The 20,612-nt window shown below is 43.8% G+C and overlaps 2 protein-coding genes across 9 annotated transcripts; both read right to left on the reverse strand.

Moving 5' to 3' along the window:
- Positions 1-132: 132 nt before the first annotated feature.
- Positions 133-5,071, reverse strand: lpar2a (lysophosphatidic acid receptor 2a). 6 transcript variants are annotated; one of them, XM_029159915.3, is made up of 5 exons: positions 5,037-5,071; positions 4,852-4,948; positions 2,329-3,081; positions 792-1,054; positions 133-395 (listed from the first exon to the last, which is right to left on the reverse strand). In XM_029159915.3, the coding sequence occupies exons 3-5, from the start codon at positions 3,077-3,079 to the stop codon at positions 285-287; spliced, it is 1,125 nt and encodes a 374-aa protein (XP_029015748.1). In that variant the 5' UTR covers positions 3,080-3,081; positions 4,852-4,948; positions 5,037-5,071; the 3' UTR covers positions 133-284. The 6 variants fall into 6 exon arrangements, with proteins under 6 accessions (XP_029015748.1, XP_040927868.1, XP_040927869.1 ...); XM_041071934.2 differs by lacking the exons at positions 4,852-4,948; positions 5,037-5,071 and adding exons at positions 3,380-3,475; positions 4,694-4,807; XM_041071935.2 differs by lacking the exons at positions 4,852-4,948; positions 5,037-5,071 and adding exons at positions 3,380-3,475; positions 4,054-4,240.
- Positions 5,072-6,043: 972 nt separating this feature from the next.
- Positions 6,044-20,391, reverse strand: brd4 (bromodomain containing 4). Of its 3 annotated transcripts, none has more exons than XM_029159902.3 (20): positions 19,896-20,391; positions 19,707-19,816; positions 14,802-15,183; positions 14,307-14,444; positions 14,090-14,225; positions 13,669-14,009; positions 13,139-13,546; positions 12,924-13,052; positions 12,566-12,796; positions 12,261-12,481; positions 11,805-12,139; positions 11,596-11,691; positions 11,117-11,500; positions 10,076-10,906; positions 9,881-9,987; positions 9,663-9,798; positions 9,447-9,571; positions 9,126-9,331; positions 8,575-8,869; positions 6,044-8,469 (listed from the first exon to the last, which is right to left on the reverse strand). In XM_029159902.3, the coding sequence occupies exons 1-20, from the start codon at positions 19,902-19,904 to the stop codon at positions 8,401-8,403; spliced, it is 4,689 nt and encodes a 1,562-aa protein (XP_029015735.1). In that variant the 5' UTR covers positions 19,905-20,391; the 3' UTR covers positions 6,044-8,400. The 3 variants fall into 3 exon arrangements, with proteins under 3 accessions (XP_029015735.1, XP_029015734.1, XP_029015733.1); XM_029159901.3 differs by having other exon boundaries at positions 9,441-9,571; positions 19,896-20,390; XM_029159900.3 differs by having other exon boundaries at positions 9,441-9,571; positions 9,654-9,798; positions 19,896-20,388.
- Between the last annotated feature and the right edge of the window lie 221 nt (positions 20,392-20,612).

Below are 20,612 nucleotides of genomic sequence, written 5' to 3' on the forward strand. Positions count from 1 at the left end.
TAGGAGTGTTTCATTTTATAATTTGTCACAAATGCTCTTGTGATAGTCAAATGTAATAAAAGGAGAGATTGCACCATCTGATGATTTGATGTGAATCCTTCACCTGAAGAAATAGCATTTATCCAAAAAAAGGTCTTTTTACATTTTAATAGATCACTGTACATTTTTAAATTCAATTTAGAAATATGACTGTTACTTATCCAGCTTGTTCAGCCAGAGGAAGGCTGATGGGGGACATCGCGTTAAATCCCTGAGGCAGTTCTGAGTAGCTTGAAAACAAATCCTCAATGTGTCCTGTTTGGTGACAGACAAGGTGTCACCGTAGGTGTGTCTTCTTTATCGCTGGTTTCCTCAGACAAACACAAGGCCTGATCCTCTGACTTCCTTTGACCTTCCTGTAAACAAAGTGTCACCCACGGCAACAAAACAATGAATTTTATGAATGACTTTTTTTTTTTTTATGAAAAAAATTGTTCCTTCTTTCACAGAATAAAAGTTGTGCTTGATGTCCTGCACTTGACAAAGTGAAACTAGGATCAGAAACCTCCTGGTTCCTTTTCTTTTAGTTCCAGTCTGTGTGTTAAGATTAAAACAAGCACAATGGTGCCGTAACCAAACCTACGTGACGCATTGAGCGGGAACGTGAGAAGCCAAAAATATAATGTAGCACTCCTTGTACTCGCAACTCATTTTTTTAATGGAATAATAGCTGCCTCTTGTTGCTGTGGGTGTAATTCCACTGGTTGCCAACTGTTTGTCAACAAGTCTTTAGCCATAATAAAAGCGTGTACCTCTGCTAATCGTTGCTCAAACTCGAGGGACGGGGACTTCGTCGTCCCATCAGCTCGTCTCAGGCACAGACAGCACAGGATGCACTTGAACGTGCTCCGCATCTCGCCGTCCCTCAGGGAGTAGATGATGGGGTTGACCAGCGAGTTGCACTCGGCTATCACCAGGCAGTACTTCTCGTAGTCGTTGGCCCGGCTGGCTTTACCCAGCAGCCCGTCCAGCAGCAGGGTCACGAGGCCGGGAGTCCAGCACATTACAAAGGCGCCTGCAGAGAATCGGACAGTTGATATGGGAAGAAAACAACATTAATAGATGGAAATTCTACATAAATGCGACACAATAGTTCCATCCCTGCTGAATGTGCCTGACTCCAGCTGCAGGTGGATCACAGACAGTATGTGAAGCTGGGGAAGCTCGTCTCCGATTCCCCGACCATCAGCACTGGATCCCCCCAAGGCTGTGTCCTTTCTCCTCCCTGTACACAAACAGCTGCACATCTGGACACCCGTCTGTCAAACTCCTGAAGTTTGCTAACAACCTGGAGCTCAATGCTCCGAAGACAGCGGAGATGACTGGACTTCAGGAAGGACCCAGCCCCCCCCCCCATCCTCTGTGGAGTCCTTCCGCTTCCTGGTGAACTTCTACACTGCCATAATCAAATCCATCCTCGCGTCCTCCATCACAGTCTGGTTCGCTGCGGCCACGGCCGGAGACAAAGCCAAGCTGCAGTGTGTCACACACTCTACGGAGAAGGTGATCGGCTGCGTTGGTTTGGGGGGCGGAAGGAAGACACTTGCTCCCCACTGGGATGGGTTAAATGCAGTAGTCAAATTCCATTGTTAAATTGTATGTGATGATGACCAAAAAAGGATTTCTTTCTTCCAGGAGCTGCACATCTCCAGGCCCCGCACACGTGCAGCCAGGATAGTAGTCGACCCCTCTCACCCCCCTCCCCTCAGGTCTATCAGGACCAGGACCTCACGCCACCAGAACAGCTTCTTCCCCACTGCAGTCAGTCTATTGAACAGTGCCCCAACCCCACCCCCCGCTGCCACTTACAGTCACACCATCACAGACCACCTGCACACACACTTCACTCCACTGTATAGTCTGTTCATAACTTGATCCCTCACTGCACTATTCCAGTTATTTGTACCTTATCATGTTGTGATGTCTTTTTTAAGCTGAAATGCACCAAATTCCTCGTTCTGTAAAGTGCTCTCTACAGGACCTGGCAATAAAGCTTTTCTGATTCTTGGATTTACTGTGACGGAACTGCAGCTATAGTGTGTAGTAATTGTGCAGTGGATTCTTATTAGACCTGAGTCACCTGAGCAATGAAACGGAAGTGTCCTCCAACCTTTGAACCTTAAATACGTGCAATAAAGTCATAATCTGAAACCTTTTTGTGAGTCTGAAGGGGACGAGCAGCCGTGTACAGTGGAGGTGTGTTTCCACATGAGGCAGCTGTTCACTCACTCACTCACTCACTCACTCACTCACTCACTCACTCACTCACTCACTCACTCACTCACCCACCCAGAACAATGCAGGTGATCTTCATCAGGTTGACCACGGCCTCGTTGTGCCACATCTCCGACGTGTGCTGGGAGACGAGCCGGCTCTGGTGCCTCACGTGCACGAAGATGCGCGTGTACATGGCCATCATGATGAAGAACGTGAGCAGGTTGAAGAGCGCCCAGAAGACGAGGAAGCGGCGGCTGTAGAGCGGCGCCACCGAGGAGCAGACCTCCAGGCGGCACTCGCAGTTCCAGAACGTGGAGGGCACGAGGCCCATGAAGACGCTCACGGCCCAGATGCCCGCGATCAGCAGCACCACGCGCCGCTTGCTCATCTGGCTGTGCAGCTGCATGGTCAGGATGGTCTGGTGGCGCTCCATGGCCACGGCCAGCAGGTTGGCCACGGACGCCGTCAGGCTGATGTCGATCAGAGCGCCGCGCACGTACCACTGCTCCTTGCTGAGCGTGCCGGTCCTGGGGCCCGTGTTCATCATCAGGTTGGCGTAGGCCACGCCGGCGAACAGGTCCGCCGCCGCCATGTTGCCCAGGAGGTAGTAGATCGGGAAGTGGAAGCGGCGGTTGACGAAGATGGCCACCATCACCAGCAGGTTGGCCAGGATGACGATGACGGACAGCGTCAGGCCCAGCGCGATCACCGCGATGTCGCGGGGGCTCCACCCGGCGCTCAGCTCCTTCCCCACGTGGTTGTAGAAGAAGGTGACGTTGTGGCCGTAGTAGCAGCTGTTGGACGCGGTCCCCTCAGTGGCCATGGCTGCAGAGGAAACGGAGGAATGAGGAAAACATGGGCGTGATCGAACGCTGCGTTTGCTTTGGGAGACGCTTTGCTGGGTCTTCAAGATTCTTGCTGACTTGACAAGACGTTGTGGGTCATTTAGATAAGTAGTACAACATTCTGTCCTAGGAGTAAAGTAGGGCACTAACCATATTTCAACCTACTGTATGAACACAAGTCATTCATTACAGTTTTAGTTTGTGTTTAGAGAATGTTCCAAATTCTGACAGGTCAGAAACAGTCAGTTTTTGTTTTTTTGAGCCTGAACCTCCTTTACCTGCAACATAAAGTCCTTGTTAGGCCTCACATCACATTCAAGTCCCAATGAACCGCTAGTAAATGCAAACTCCCCCAGGCCTTTTATCTGCTCGATCTGTCAGGGAATAACAAATAAATGGATCCGCCAATGCGGCTCCCTGAATTATATAGAAAATTAATTCAACCTTAACAACATCTCAGCAGCAGCTTTTTTTTTGTTTGTTTTTTTTAAACTCCTGTGACACCTCACTTTAGCAAAAAGTACAAAGTTGCATCACTTCTGGACCGGTTTGTGCCCAAAGGTATGTCTCTGTTTACAGGAGGCTCATTATATTAAAAGCAACGTACAACACTGTGTGCAAACGATTGTTTGAATTATGCTTTTTCCTTATGGATGAAAACACTTCAAGCTGCGATTTCCGCAGAGGTGAGCCGCATTCCAAAACGCAAACCAACCCTAGAAAGATTATCACTAGTAAGAATAAATACGCTAACTGTCATTTCTGCTGTAACAGTATGCAGGTAATATAACACAACTGAAGAATCCTGAGGCATATTCTGTTGAAAACCGGTGCGACGTGCCGATATCCTCAAGAGACTCGCTCATTTCCCACGCGACACGAGCTCTTCATTCAGTTTGTTACACATCTAATTCAGCTGTTCACATCAAAACCCACTATTTCCAACACCTACCGCTGATCCCCGCGTGTTTCCCTTCACTCGGAGCTGGAACGAAACCAGGGTCCCGTAGCTGCCATTTAACGAGCACAGTCCGCGAGCTGCTCCGTGCGTGCGGCTGCTCCGATCGCCGTCACTGACATCAGCTGGAGGCGACTTAGAGGCAGCGCCCTCGCCTCCACCCCCAACCCCCAACATGAAAGACCGGAACAAGGCGCACACACGACCCCGCCGGCATTTTTGCGGATGTAGAGCGACTGCCGCCCCCAAAGTGACCCAAAAGGTGCCAAGCAGGGTTTAAGAGCTTCGGTGGAAACCGACATCTAGAAGAAGCACGTGCAAACTTTTGAGTTTCGCTTTTTCGCCTTCAGCGCACTATAACTTCTAAGAGAGATTCATTTGGATGCGTTACTGTTTATGCACAACAACTAGAGTTATAATTAGCGCTTAGAAAACACATTTACCATGTCTGCAGTCTTGAAACGTTTTTTGCGATTGGAACGTCAAACACTTACAGTGGGGATTCACCGCCCTCTAGTGGCAACCACCAGAAACTACAGCCCTCCGCCAGGAGTTTAGTCTACATCATCTTTGCACATTAAAATGGTTTGTTTGGTTAAATTGAACAAACAATCAGCATATTTTTTAAGCTTACCCAATCAAGTCCAATGAAATCGAACATATATGCTATCCAATATAGATTTGCCAGAAAGAATGGTGAATCTGCTTTAAGTCGTTTGAGTTAGACAGAACAGGTGAATCTAATAATTTGGTCAGTAAGTTTATGCCTTTGCACAGCTGGTGTCTGTTTACCTGATGCAGCCGGGCTTGTTAGCAGCGTTTAAATTCCACCTTAGGCTTGATTTCATTTCTCCTAAAGGCAGGTTTCTTCAGAATTCAGATGCGGCACCTACAAAGAATAACATATAGCCACTATTTATGTTTTGGCAGCAGCACCAACCAATACATTACACAAATTTCAGTAATAATTACTATACCAAGCACCACATGTAGCAAATACTCTGCTTTTATCGATAATAAGTTTAAGGTGGCGCTGTGGCATGAACGCCCTTCAGTGGCCACGATTGTGAACTGCTAGTGCTAATTCCTAGCGAACACAGTAACGTGGACCATTAACTGATTATTTTTTAAATGTTACACGTAATTAAAAACAACTGAGTGTTTCCACAAATGTTTTGCAATGTTTAAACGCCAGGTTTACAATTTGCGGTGTTTTTTTTTTATTGAATTCGTTTTAAATTATTTAACCGGAAGTACTGTTTGTCTGCATCGACGCAACTTCCCAGGTTTGACCACAAGACGGCGGTATGAGTACTGTGGCCGAATGAAGACCACCGTGTAGACGAATTAAAAAACACACTTTATATTGCATACTTTAAACATTTATCGTTGTAAAGTCACATCGTGTTATACTCTAGTAATACATTTCTTTTTTTTAAATATTTTTCATGGCTAATGTAACGTTGTTTATTGCACATTTGTTAACGTTGAGGCCACTAGAGGGCAGCAAAGATCACATTTTCTACACTGACGTTTCCATTCAGTCAGTATAGTTGTTGAAAGCTTTACTTTGGCCAATCAATATTAATACCGATATAGCTGATCATAGGAGTGTAAGATTTTTTTTTCTGTTTTGACTGTGCAGCCCTGTCATGTTTGTAGGAATGCAGACATGCAATGGTATTTCTAGAGTTTCATTACATAAATGTCTTAAAAAGCACATTTAAATGAATTAAAACTAATACTCATAACCAAAACCTAAATGGAGTATTTTTTTATATATTTTTTTATATTCTGCAATGTAAAATAACACTACCATCAGTTTGTCTCTTTGCTTGCAACTTGCAAGTTTTATTTTATAGCAGTAAAAGGTCACAACCGGCAAAGTTTTGTCCTGATATCCATGGCCAAACTGTTCCGGCCACCACTTAAAGAAGCTGAAGATCCAACGACTATTTGAGATACAGACAGAGACAGAAATTACTTCATTTCTTATTTTCTATAAAAGAGATGAGTTTATTCAATGATCATAACAGACTTAATCTCGATAGACCACTCACATACCAAAACAATAATTGAGCAAAATGTTTGAACAAAACCCCCAAATCAGAACAAACATTAACACAAAATAAAATACCTGAATAAAGCAAACTCTGGGCTGAGCTGGGGGTCAGCACATTCTGTGTAGAACTCATGGCACATTATGTCCAACAGTTACCGTGTAAAAAAACAAAAGCAGGCTAAAAAGGAATGAAGGTCTTTTTTACCCTTTCATCACCAATCTAATAATACAAATTATAAATTCATATATGGTGGACTTCATAGACATGAAAAAGGTGGAAAGCACAGATACAGGTTGTCCTGAAGTAATGTTTATCTGTGTCTTCTCCTTGTTAATAGAACGCTTATCTACACTGGGGAACATGCCTCCCTGCACCACACGCTTTAAAAGTGAACTAAACAAACACAGTCACACAGCCATCCAAATGTACACAATCACACTCACAGACCCCACTCGAACGCTAGTGTGGTGATGCTTAAACATTTCTACCTAAAATCTGCCGCATGAACAAAATGAGAAAACAGTTGTCAGGTTTGTACACTCAAAAGTCCAGCTAAAAACTAAATTTAAAACCCGAAGAGTGACAACGGGTAAAATATAAAATGCTGTCTGCTCCTTTGTTCTTTTTATTAGGTTTTCTTTTTTACACAAACTCTCTCAACCCCCCCCTCAAATATTAGACCACCCATTCCGGACTCTCTTCCTTCTGAATCCCCCCTTGAAGTGTTATATAATCCAACGAGAATTGCAATACAATACAGGCACTGGAGAAAAACACCATAAGAGACGAGAAGAGAGGACGACGATCAGATTTTGACTCATCCCCGGTTCAAACAATGTGTCCTTAAGCAGAAATATAACTCACAGCCACAATTTGAACAAGAACAAAGATAAAAAAACAAAACTGCTTTTTAAAATGTTTTGTGTTTGTTCATTTTTGTAATCATTTCACTTTATATCTTGTGGTTGACTGTGTGCCCTCAGTGAACTGGATGATGCGATGATTTCTTACTAACCTGATTCAAGTAACGGCTACATAAAGATGTTCAGCATTTGTCGTATTCCCCTGATTGTCCCCTTTCTGCCTCAAATACTCTGCCTGTTGAAATTTGACGGAAACCTTTTAGATTAGCCAACACTTAAAGGGAACAGCAGGGGGCTCCTCATCAATTCCTCACTGATCCGGTAGTGTGACAAATATTTCCAACAGTATGTCAAAAAGCATAGTACAAACAACAGTGCGACATTTGTAGTGAAATGATTTTCTGACTAAAGCTCAGGAACGACTGGACCTTTCCCCTTTACCTGCTAAAATAAAAAAGGCAGAATGAAAACTAACTAATTCTGTCTTTGATAAATACTTGTTTGAACTATGATAATGCATATATTTAGGGATTCTTCCATCAGCTACCTACCGTGTTTTAGGAAAAGTAATTTAGCATACGGGATGTTTGGCATAGATATACGTTATGGAGTGTGTTGGTTTTAAAAGACCTCAAAAGATAAAGATGATCCAAAATAAACAGTTATTGTAGTATAAGAAAATACTTCTTTACAGTAGGTACTAGATGATGAAAAAGGTCTGCACTGCTCCTAATCCTGCTTGTAAATGTTATTGGTTTTTCCATGTGTGCAGGCCACAGAACCCAATGGTCTGTTTAGGAAAGAGGTGTAAGGCAAACTGTACCTTCTCTGCTGAGAAATATACATGATTTACAATATGTAAGTTGTCCCCTTGCTCCTCCAGTCACTACATGAGTTCACTGACAACTAACCTACACAGATTTAAAACACCAGTACTCTTCACCACCACAGACATCTGGCAGTTTGAAAAACTCCTCTGCACAGTTTGTCAGTTCTTCTTCAGAGCATTTCATAGGTTACTTATGCAATTATTGTTGCGCCCCCACACACACACACACACACGCGCACGCACACACGCACACACGTGCACACACACACACAGTAAGAAACAAGTGTGAAAAAGGCAACTGTGCCATCAGTGGTCCTTTCTCTCTTGTTATGGGATATCACACAGGTGACGCCAAATTGGAGGTTACATCCAAAACGCTTCAACCGTCCTCGTGTGTTACGTCTTCAGTCCACAAGAGCAAAGTGAGTTGTGGCGTCACATACAGTGTTTGTCTTCTGTCTCCGAGTGCCAATTGCAGTCCATCTGCAGTGCGTGCTTGACAACTCTCACTTCAGACAAAGTGTGCATCTTTTTTTTTTCTTATTTCCTTTTTTTTTTTGCAGTTACGTTTCAGTTGCTCCTCTCCTCAAAACAGATTCTCCTCAAAAATAGCCATTAAGTCACTTTGGAAATTCATGTCAATAGTTGCCGCCATCTGAAGGGAGAGAAAAGAAACAACTCAGTTACAAATGTCAATAACTACTGAAACTCCTTGTGTTCAAATTTAGATGTGACTTGATGCTAGAGACGATAATCTCACCGCTTCTCGTCTCCTCCTCTCCTGCTCTCGGCGGCGTGCTAGCTCCCTCTGTTGGTCTAGTGGGTTCTGTGCAGTGGCCTGTGGGGGGGTGGGGGGTTGAGGAGGCTGCTGAATGGGAGCGGGCTGGGGCTCTGGTTGTGGTGGCTGCTGCGGTTGATGCTGCTGCTGAGGCGGCGGCTGCTGTTGCTGCTGCTGCTGCTGCTGTGAAGGAGCTTGGATGTGCTGCTCCAGTCGCCTGCGTGGCTCCTCGTGCACTCTTCTGCTCGTCTCCATGACATCCTCTTCATCCCGACCTCTGGAGAACATTCAGTGTAATGATTCATACTAGATTAATACACATACTTGTCACACCTGAGTAACAGAGATCCTAACAGCCGCTACAACTGGTACTAATCTGCATGCCTCTCAGAAAAAAAGAGAAACTTTTAGCTGATGCTGAAGCTAACTCCCTTGTAAACAAGATGTTTTAGAAGCAACACATCTACCATATGGACCCTTTTCATGTGCAGGGTTTACTAAATTTTATTTTTAAACAAAGGTCTCATCCTTACCGTAGTTTGTCTTGCTCTCGGCGAAGCCGGTCTTTTTCTGCTTGCTCTGCTTGAGCTTTCAGGGCTTTCTCCCGCTCCTCTTTCTCGCGGGCAGCTCGCCGGAACTGCTCAAAACTGTCACTCGATGATTTCACAGCCGATAAAGGTGTAGACGTGGACTTCTGGGCCAAGCTAGCCCACGAGCCCATATTCTTTAATTTCACGTCCTGAGGAATAAAGAAAAAAAAAACACACCCATAAAATAAGTAACTCTCCATAAATTATTGATCATAGCCAAGTAAATAAAAGAGAAAACAGAAGAGAATGGACACATACCTGTACCTTTTTGGGGGCAATAGGTGTCTTGGGCTCTGGTTTAAACTTCTCCTTCTCTTGCAAAGATAATGGAGGCCCACTTGGCTCAGAGGAGCGGATGACAGGTCGTGAGCTCTCTGCGGACTTTACATCTGCTCAACACGATGAAAGCACGATGTCAATATATCATATAGCTTCAAAAAGAGTTATTAAAAAAACATTATTGGTGCTTACTCTGTTGACCTGGTTGAGAAGGTTTGTTATCAGGATGTTTGTGATGGTCTGGTCTCATTGCAGGGTTAAACTGCTCTCCTCTCATTATTGGTGATGGAGGAAGTTTCTCTTCTTTTAACCCACTTTGACTCATAGGTGGCCTCTGCTGCAGGAAGAAACAACAGAAACAAAACATTAGTTTTTGACCGTTAGCCCTAAAATATGTGCAGTGTGTGCAGATGCCTTACCTTTTTGGGCTGCAAAGTGTGAGGTGGAGACTGGTGAGACACAGGTGGGTACTGGGGAAGATGGGGGGAAGGCATTATGAGAGGGGACGGGTTATCCCTCATGTGAGCTGTCAACAGAAGATAAGGGTTGTAAGAATAAATCATTTAAATTTAAACAGGTTGCACAACGTGTGTGTGGCATCCAGTCAGACTTACCTGTATTGTAGGGGTCAGTCTTGGTTGGACGAGGGGAAGGCTGCTCCTGCTGCTGTTGGATGATCTGCTGTGCTTTGTTGATGGGCATGGACACCTTGTGTTGTGATCCTTGGGACTGACCAGCCAGTCCAGGAGGCTGTTGAAAGCTCAGCTGCTGCTGCTGCTGCTGCTGCTGCTGCTGCGTGTGTTGTTGGGCTTGCTGCTGCTGCTGCTGCTGTTGCTGAGCGTGCTGCATGTGGCGGGCCTGTTGTAGAGGTAACGGTTGGGGTGGGGCTTGATGTGGCGGCTGAGGCTGGGACTGAACAGGGAGCTGGGGAGGTGGCAGGGCTGTCTGCGATGGGAGCTGAGATTGCACCTGAACAGCCTGCAATAGAGAAACTTGTCCTGGTGTTGGTTGTTGTTGTTGTTGATGTTGCTGCTGCTGCTGCTGCTGACGAGCCTGCGCCTGGAGCGACTGCATGGACTGCTGGGGTTGACGGGCTTGCTGGAACTGCTGTAAATATAACTGTACTTGATTCAAAGGCGTGGTAGACCCTGGCTCTTCATCATCTTCCAACAGCAGCTGGGGAGGCTGAGAGGACAGCAAGCCTTGGGGTGTGAGCGTTGGGGGGGACATGGGTCGTTGGTGCAGAGGCTGAGGAGGGTGGAGAATCTGAGGTGGGAGCTGGTGCTGTAGCGGTGCCACTGATTGGGCCTGGAGCTGCGGCTGTTGCTGCTGCATTTGTGGCTGCTGCTGAGGAGGCGCTGGTTGCTGCTGAAGGGGTTTGGGATGAAGTGGCGCCGCCTTGTGACTGGGTCGAGAAGGCTGCTGAGGCATAGAACTATGCAAGGCTATGGATGTAGAATTTCAGTGAAGGAATACAAAACAAAAGGCATTGTTATTAGATGTATGGTGATCTTTAGTTTTCCACATCAAAATATCAAAGCATAGTATCGAAGTATACTGTATAATCTTGGTTCTAGCAGCACTGGTTCTAGCAGATTGATGAAGCATTAGTATCCAGAGTAGTGGAAAGTGGAGCAATCTGCATTCAAGCATACCTGGAGATGTGAGAACAGGATGCTGGTTGAGGAAGGGGTGGGTCTCAGGGGACACGGGTCCTGCAGACTGAGCATTGAGGTGCGGAGGTGGAGGTGATGAGGGGTTGCCCGTGTGGTGGGACAAATGCATGAGGGGTTGGCCAAATGGTGGCAGGGAATCAAAGCTAGTCTCCAGTAACTGCGAGGATTCCAGGGCTGCTACTGGAGGAGCCATGAAACCTGCGGGAGACGGCTGATGTGGATGCTGTTGCTTCATCTGACTAGACGGGAGGACTGCGGGCTGGGACTGAAGCCCAGTCGGAGCTTGGCTGTTCTGAATGTGAGGATGCATCTTCTTTGCCTCCTTTACTGAATGGCCCTTCTTCTTCTGCTGTTTAATTATTCCTGATGCGAATAAAACAAGGCATTAGTGAAATATTTGTTTTGTTTGAAATATTTGTTTTGTTTTTTTAAAAGCTTTAATTTTAGTGGTATTTTACCAGGTCCCTCTGCTTCACTGTCCGAGCTGGAGCCACTGCTTTCTGAAGAAGAGCCTGTCTTTTTAGAAGCTGCCATCGACTCCACCGTCTTCTCAACTGCAAAACAAATACTTTTGAGTATCCAATTGTCAAATTACTTACTTGGGTAAATTAGAGAATGGCCCTATAGCTGGGACCAGTTCTCTCATTGGTCCTTTATAGCTGCCTACCTGAAACCTTTTTATTTTTTTTGCGAAGGCAGGAAGACACGTATCTCTCAAGCTCACGCAAGGTCGAAGGCTTTAATGTCTCAAAGTCGATCTCAATTTCGTCAGGGTTGGAGTTCTTTAGTGAGGGCTCTCTGGACTGGATGATATGCACTACACGACCAAGCTTGTCACCAGGAAGCTTGTTGATGTCCAAACTTAGCTGCCTCTTTTCCTCGTACGTCATGGGCTTACACTTTTCTCCTGTAGCGGATGAACCAGCAGCCCCCAGGTCATCTTCCAGGCCAGGAACTGGCAGCAGACTGGAAGGATGATTGTTCTTCATCCCCTCCTTTTTACTACAGAAGCAAAACACAAATTACTCAAAAGGCTTTATTTATAGTTTGTTTAAAATGCAGCCAAGAGAAAACTGTCAATTTAAGCTGGTAAGGCCCAGACAAAATGCTAATTGTTTAATACCTGGGTTTCTTCTTGGGGACAACCTCTTTGCTGCTGATCTTGGTCTTTTTAGACAGCTGTGGAACAGGTGTTGCATCCTGCATTTCATCCACAAGGCCAGGCATGCTTCCTTTCTTCTTATGCTTATCCTTTTTCTTCTCTTTCTTCTCCTTCTCTTTTCTCTTTGGTTTGCTGGCTTGTGGTTGGGACAGGGCAGCTAGCTGCTCATGGACAGCCTTTAACTGTATCCAGACAAGAGGCCACTTTTTAAACAAAGGCTTAAAAACACTGGGCAACAAAGCACTAAGTTATGTCTAAATACTGACCTGCTCCTGGAGCTCTGCCAACCTCTGGGCTCTCTCCTCTTCAGAGTCGTCGGTAGATGACTCTGACTCAGAGGATGAGTCGCTAGAGCTGTCTGTCGATGAGGCGATATGAGCCAATGGAGGCTGCGGTTTAACAGGGGCAGGATGGTGAAGTGTAGGAGCTGGGGCAGAAACCGGAGGCTTGCTCTCAGGTTCATCTGGCATTTTGGCAAATCGCATCTCAAAGACATCCTAGAATATGAAAAGAAACAAACAGCATAAGCAAAACATGTACGTATGTTTTTAGGAATGAACACTTTTTATGTGCCTTTTTATTATTTTACTAAACCCATACAGTTTTACACAACAGTATATTCACCTGTAATTTTCGTGCCATAGCTACCACCTCATGGTCTGGTGGATTATATTTGTAGCAGTTGGAAAACATTAATCGTACGTCAGCAGCAAACTCCTGGGGGTCCCGGTATTGCTTGTTCTCCAACTTGGCCTAATGAACACATTGAGGATATTAATTACTTGCTAGGCCACATGCCTCTCTTTGATTTATTATAGTACTGTTTATCTATAGCACACCTTAATGGTGCTGAGGTCCATGGGGTGTTTGATGATATCGTGATAATCATGTAGTCCCAGTGCATCTACATCAACAGGCTTGTAGAATGGCCACGCATAAGCAGCATGCTTCTTGGACAGCATGTCCCTAACCAGGCTAGAGCAGTATCCCAACTGATCCTGTGGTTTAGGACTATGACCGCCACTTGGTCCGCCAAGGCCAAGGCCAAGGCCAAGGCCAAGCCCAATCCCTATTCCTATGTGATGCTGAGAGTCTGGGGCCTCCTTTTTAATGAGTTTTGTAGGTCTTGTACTCTCTCGTCTCGGTAGTGTCTTCCCAGATTTGGACTCTGCTGGGGAAGACTCACTCAGCTGGTCGTTGGCTGTAGGTGTTGTAGTATCTGCTTTCCTCTTCTGGCTCTTTCTTTGCTATATGACCATAATCACAAAGAAAACAAGATACAAAGACAATTTAGGGTTAGAAAATGTAAACACACCTGTTCATTGTTCTCATCTTTGGGCAAATATTTTCTCTTCTCAGTCACACTCACTTTGGTCATGGTGATAGGACTCTGCAGCATCGGGGCAGTGCTTTGAATTGTTGCTGGAGGAAGCAATGTTTGAGCAGGGGGAGGCACAGACGTCATGATGGGAACTTGAGGAGCACAGTCTGACTGACCCATGGAGTAAGGAGCTCCAAGCTGTGGTGCGTGGTTGGGTAACATTTGGGGCATATGGGACGGCAGCGCCTGCATCAGAGGCTGTGGAGGTAGTAAAGGGGGGCCTGGTACCGGTCCTGGTCTGGTCTGTGGTGCTAAAAGATTTGAGAGGCCTCGTGTTTGAGGAGTCATGGACGAGGAATCAATAATGGACCCTGGTTTTATGGTCAGACCTTGACAAAAGAACAAGGCACTTGGATAAATATAAAGAACACGGCTTGATTAAATATGATAGCAATTGTAAATAACATACCTCCATCTCTCCGGCCCCGACCACGTCCCTTTCCTGTCATGACAACAATCTCAGTTTCTTCCTCAGGCATTTCTGCAACCTTTTGAAGAAAAACCTTCTCTAGAGCTTCAGCCATTAAAACAATGTCATCTCCTTGCTGCAGGAAGAAACGGACAAAATTTAGAGTACAGAAACTTGGAAATTACTGCACAAATTGCGCCGATGTAACGCTGCCTACCTTGTTGTAAATGTAGCAGTTAGTAAACATTGTGTTGAAGTCTTGGATACATTCTTGGGCATTCCAGTAGTAACTGTTCTCAAGCCTTTTCTTGATTGTTCCCATGTCCATAGGGTTTTGAATTATTGAATAGTAGTCCTAAAGAATTGCACACAAATGTAATCAATGGAGGAACAGTTTTCAACCATGTAAAATTGACTACAAGCGTGACAAAGCTGCTATGATCAGATGTCGTTTTAATAGTTTTCCAAAGTAAACAAACCGGACATAACCGGACAGCTGTATTTTTTATGCAAATGCATCCACAAGATATTTGTAATGACATGAAATAAATAGATGCCCATGACAAAGAAATCCACTCCAAATATGAAGACATTTACGTCTTAAATTAATCTTTAAATGTTTTGTAACGGATAGTTATATTGAGTAGCAATTTGTACATGACGCTTTTTGTGCTTTGAGATTTGTGACATGCAAATACAGCAAAGTACTTACAGGCAGGTTAAGTTTGACTGCATCCACTGGTGCGTGAAAAGGCCAGGCAAACTGGTGCTTCCACAGGGTCTTTAACACCACTTTGAGCAGAAACTGCAGCTGATTGGTTTGGCGCTTTGGCCTGTTGAGGTTGACGTAGTCTGGGGCAATGGCGTTGCCTCCTGGCTGGGCCTGCCCCTGGCTACTGCTACTGCCCGACATCTGTGCTGTGTCCAGGCCGTCTCCCATTCTGATAAGGTTGGGCGTGGGCTCAGGCCCCAGAGCTGGAGCTGCAGCGGGGGCAGGGGTAGTGGTGTTTGCAGGACACCAATTTAGTCTTGGCCCCGACACAGACTCCACTGACAGAGCACCACTGATCCCATTGCACTCCTCACTTGACTCTCTGGAGAGGGAAAAGTGCACACTTGTCATTAGCTTTCTATACAGTGTTAAAACCATTTTACTTCATTATTTCAATGACAGAGTTATAAACATGTTAGTGAAAGCAACCATTGCATAGTTGAATTCTAATTACTCATTTATTATTGAAGGTTAACCACAGTTTTCAAAAAATATAGTGTAAAAAGAAGAAGCTGTGGCAACACATCAGCTACATAGCTTGATTTCAGTGTGCAAATTAAAGCCCATGTAACCAGCACTATTATTGATATGCATTAAAATCCACACAGGATATCTAATCTCACATTGGTAAGGATAGTAAAATCACAAAAGATGTGCTTTACACATGTTACTAATTAAGCAGTTAAGTGCATAAAGAGGTTGATATAATCTAACTGATTATATTCATTTAGTCTTCTGTGTGTTTGTGTGCGTGCATCTGTGTGCACACGTTTTAGTGGATCTGTTCAGCTATGTCAAAAGACCTGGTAGTGCTTAGGGATGTGGGGTGGAGAGCCAAGGGGGTGGATGTCAATGAGTGTCATCTGCTAGCCGAAAGGACTGTGTGTTCCACTGTGCAGCCCTCAGTCCAACAAAATGTTCTCATCCAAGTAGTCAGTAAGCGACATCCCTTTTTGTATGCACATCAACGAACATAGTTAAAACAACAAAATCTACACCGGACAATTGGGAAAGGTATTGACTATACAGTAGTGAATTCAAGGCTCGTAGAAAAACTGGTTGTTCTTCCAGTCTCACGCACAGAAATCCTCCCCCACAACAGGCTCTTAAAGATAAACACATACCGCTGTACAGATCTGTGACTAATACACTTGTTGATGAGTCACATTCTGAGAAGAAGGAAGCAGTTTGTACACCACATGACTGATGTTTTGGCCTCCCTGAGGCACTCCAACACAGTGGAGAATCTGACTAACTAAAAAAGTTGAATGACAACACATGAAAGAAACTGTCAGTGTGCAACAGATGGTACTTTTGCTGGAAGCTAAAATAACAACCAGAATAAACAAACACAAACTGTCTAGGCCAAAGGCATGCATAAGTAAACAAATGACATAGCTAGTTTGGACAGGACATTGTTAAGCATGAAGCTTTGCAGTATTAGCTCTACAAGGAGATGTAGGGCTGTATTTAATGATTATTGTCCACCCGTTGACGTGATTGTCACTTCTTGATTAAGAGAGCAACAGAATAAAAGAAAAATATCAGTGTTACCTTTTAGGATCTCTAATTGGCTGTTTACCAAGTGATAAGGAAAAAATAAGCCTGTCACACGAAAAGATAAATGAATTAAAAAACAATTAAAAGTAGTGAAGTGATTATTGGAACAGTTGTCTAAATATCAATTGGGCTAATCCCTTTATTAGTGACCTTAACACTGCATTTTAAAGCAAAGCCAATTATCATAAAGAAAGCAATTTATCCCTGACTAAAGCAGAGGTTAGGTTGTAGTAATGCGTAGCTGTTACTACACGTGTGTTAAGTACTCAAGTAAAAGTGTAAGTATTGTGTAGAAAAATATTTACGTAGAAGTACCCTTTAATTGTTCTATTGAACAATAAGGGTTAGGTCTAGATGTCTTAAGACACCTGGAGCACAGACTTAAAATAGATGCTATAGCCAATCTAAAAAACAAGGGCATTTTCCTAAAGTCTGATAGAAGATGGCCCAAAAATGTTAGATTTTTTTGTTTAGTGCTTAGTCCCCATCAAATTGCAATCCCTTAGCATCACTCTAGATAAAAAACATCATCTCAAAAGGTTGCTGATTTTACAGGATGGGTGAGGGGGGGGCATGTTTTGTGCAAAGCCTTAACACTGTAGAATTAGAGAGTCTGTGGTGATACAGCATTTATCATACACATAAACAAGCTAGGGGGGTCAGACAGACATGTCTACAGCATCAACAGCTATGCAGCCAGCAAGACATTTTCCACAAAAGGCAACGCTTCGGTTGGGATTGAGATGTATGAGTTTAAATATGTTTATACATCTAATATTTAGTTGTTTGTCTTTACTTGTCTGATATTAGCTTGAATCTGGAAATGTGGTTCTATGCCTTGCTGTAATGCCTAACACTGTTACTCTAAACTAGATATAACTGTGACGAAAATGTATGACTACTGCCCAATTACGAATATTTAACATCACAAACCTGAAGCCACTTTTGCAAAATGATGGTAGTGGACATAAAACATAAAAGTTGCCTTCCAGACGTGTCGTGTCACATTTAAGCTAAACATCTTTATGCTTGAGTAATCCTTGATATTGGCAATAATATATAGATTTCAGAGTGTTTTGTATTAGGTTGTATCTTCCTTAAGCCCTAGCTGGGAACAGTCCCTTGCCAATACACAATTTCTTTCGAACATATAGTGTTACTTGACAACTTTTTTGTACCTGTGAAAAACATATTTCCTGGGAATCATAAATAAAAAATTATGAATTTGTATACATCTGCCTCAAGAATCTGCTTTTCTGAAGCAGATCGTTGTCTTTTCATATAAGACAATGTTGGCAGATGAAACTAATTATGTCTGGAGACGAGGTCAATGAAGAGGTCCAGTTCCTGCTGCTGCATGTCCTTTGTTGCTCTGAGCTCTGGAATAACAGTTGACCTTTGAACTAGACATACATCACTGCAAACTACTGTGGAATGTTTACTGGGGAGGAAGTGGCTCTAGTTACTAGAGTGGGGGATGCACATTTCCCACCAAAAAACCTGGCAGTGACAGTCCTACACTAAAGGGGTAACTATAATAGCAAGATGTCGGCGTTGTTCCTCATATAAGTAAACAATTAATCATTCATGTGGGGAAGGGAGTCAACTTTAAGAAAAAAAAAAGACCAGAATTCACTTGAGGCCCTTGCTAAGTGTTAGAATGATGGCCTGTGTTTTGCCTGAAAGCAAAGGAATAAATAATTAATGGGACCATAGTGACATAGCCAATACCCACTTATTCACCACCCTTTTCACTCTTTCATAAAACAACCATCAATACTACCATAGAAAACAGCACCTTTCAAATTCCAGTTTAATCTTTTAGAAAGTCTACAAAATAACTGACACTGACGGAAATCAATTGCTGAGTGTTTACTGTGAACAGCAGCATATAGAAACAACTGATCACCAAGAGCCTGTGATCAAGAAACAGTGTTGCATCATGTGATTAAAGCTGACCTATGGCGGCATTGATTCATTGGTGGCAATAATGCCATGTGGTTTTTCCAGCCATTTGACAAACATGAAATAGGAAATTCTAGAATTAGCCATCTGACCAGTTAAACTAAACTTAACTAAACCAATCAGACTTCAACTTATGACCCGGTAGTGTCTGAAGCCCAACCGATGACGATGTGCCCAGAATCCTTTTGTTCTCAAACGGGTGGTAAACTATTAAAGTAATTAAAAAACAAGCACGTCCTGTTCTAAACACTTTAAGAGCAACTATTACTAGATATTTATAACTCAAACGAATCACCCACAGTAGCAAGTACCATCATGGAAAACACATGACTGTGTGTTGTAAACAGTTTCCACTTTTCTCAACATGTACGGTTTTGGTGCTGAGCATCGCCAATGGAACATTATTAGTCAAAAACTACAAAGAATCATTAGGTGTGTGTGGCAGTCTTATGTGTGATTGGTCTATTGCTACCTTATTTGACTACCTCTTTAACTTGGCTTTAGGAAAAACAAATGTTGTCAAGGTTTCTATGGTAACATGCTAAGGTCGCATTTCCTGGCTAATGCGCCATATTTTTGTTTTCAACAGTTCCAAATCCTAGTTTGGATGCTGACAAATGTAACAGCAGCAACCTCTGACCTGCTACTGTAGTGTGTTCCTAGACAATCAAAGACAGGCAATGCCAGGCCTTTGATTTTATCTGTGTTTTGTGTATTTAACTGAGATATTATACTGTAACAATCCCGTAACAAGACAGCTTGCAGTAATTCACTGAAAAGTCAGAAACTTCCAATAATCACGTCATCATATTTTTAACGATTTATATCAGGTGCATGCGTACACAGCCTGACTCAAATAAACTGTGACTCACACACTAGAGCAGGAAACGACGAGAATCATACCAGCTCTCTTGGGTTAGACTAGTAGAGAACAACCAAGCAAAACTATTTCTACAACTCCCAAACACACACACACCCACACACACGTTCACACAACCCCCTTCTTCCTCTGTAGTTCCCCTTCCCCCACCCCCCCTTCTCTCATCAGGAGGTAAATTCAGTTTCAGACTAAAATGTGAATAACAATACTATTCTCAACACAATCCAGAAATTCTAATTCTGAACTAGATTGTGTCATTTATATCTAGAAAAAGGGCCAACATAACAATCCTTCTTAATGAAAAATCAAAGCTTTCATTAAATGTAACACTTTCTTAGATGATTAATAATGTACATAAATTGACCATTTTGTGTGTAAATTATTTGTTAATGCAAAAATTTAAACAACAAATAAAAACTTTGTAGTACAGATAACATTACCTTTTCACAGAGACAGAATGTGCAATTTTTTCCAGAAGTGCGTCCAGTTTTTGAAAATCCAGCAAATCATTTGACTTGGCATGCATCTTGTAATCCATTAATGAATTCCACTAAACAGAAACAGAAACCAAAAATCAAAAAAAGAGCTTGCGAGAATCACACAGAAGTTTGTATTTCCTTTTCTCTCACCAAAAACATAGAAGAGATTTATTCTTCTGGCTCCGGTATGTGTTCTAAAACCCCACAGAACATAGCGAGTAATCCTTAGTGTAGTCCAAGCAAGTTGGTGGCTGTTCCAGGAAAAAGGCCCCAGCCTGAAAACAGTGGGTCCAGGCAGGGAAGTGAGGCTGTAAAAGCCTACAGCCAGCAGGCTGTGTTAGCTATGTGAACCGGTCTTCTCTCTACCCCATCCCCCTCTCAGTAGTACAACGGCCCAGTTGCCACAGACTCTTCGCTCCATTGTGTGTCCTCTCCAGGGCCTCACCAACTTAAAGGACACATGCAGCAGGAGAGAGGAGTATAGAAGGAGAACTGAAGGCGACAGAGGGGAAAGAGGGCTTCGATAAGAGTGGCTCACTCTCGCACCCTCTTTCTAGCACAGGCAAACCAGCATGCAGTTACTCAACAGTAAAAATGGCTCTGCTGCTTCCTCATTCAGCGAAGCCTCAGCCTACACACCCCTCCCTCCCTCCTACGCGCTTGCTCATTCCACCCCTCCCCTCTTTCCCCATCAATAGCTTCAAGTCCTTGCTCGCTCTCTCTCTCTCTCTCTCTATCTGCGTGTGTTACACCTTTAACACCCCACCCCCTCCCATCTTTTCCTCTGTCCATTTCATTATGCCCCACCCCCACACATCCCTTCCCTTGGTGATCTTGTACATGCCTTCCCCCACCAATTTAAGGGCT

Source organism: Betta splendens, chromosome 8 (genome assembly GCF_900634795.4).
Source record: "Betta splendens chromosome 8, fBetSpl5.4, whole genome shotgun sequence".
NCBI lineage: Eukaryota > Metazoa > Chordata > Actinopteri > Anabantiformes > Osphronemidae > Betta > Betta splendens.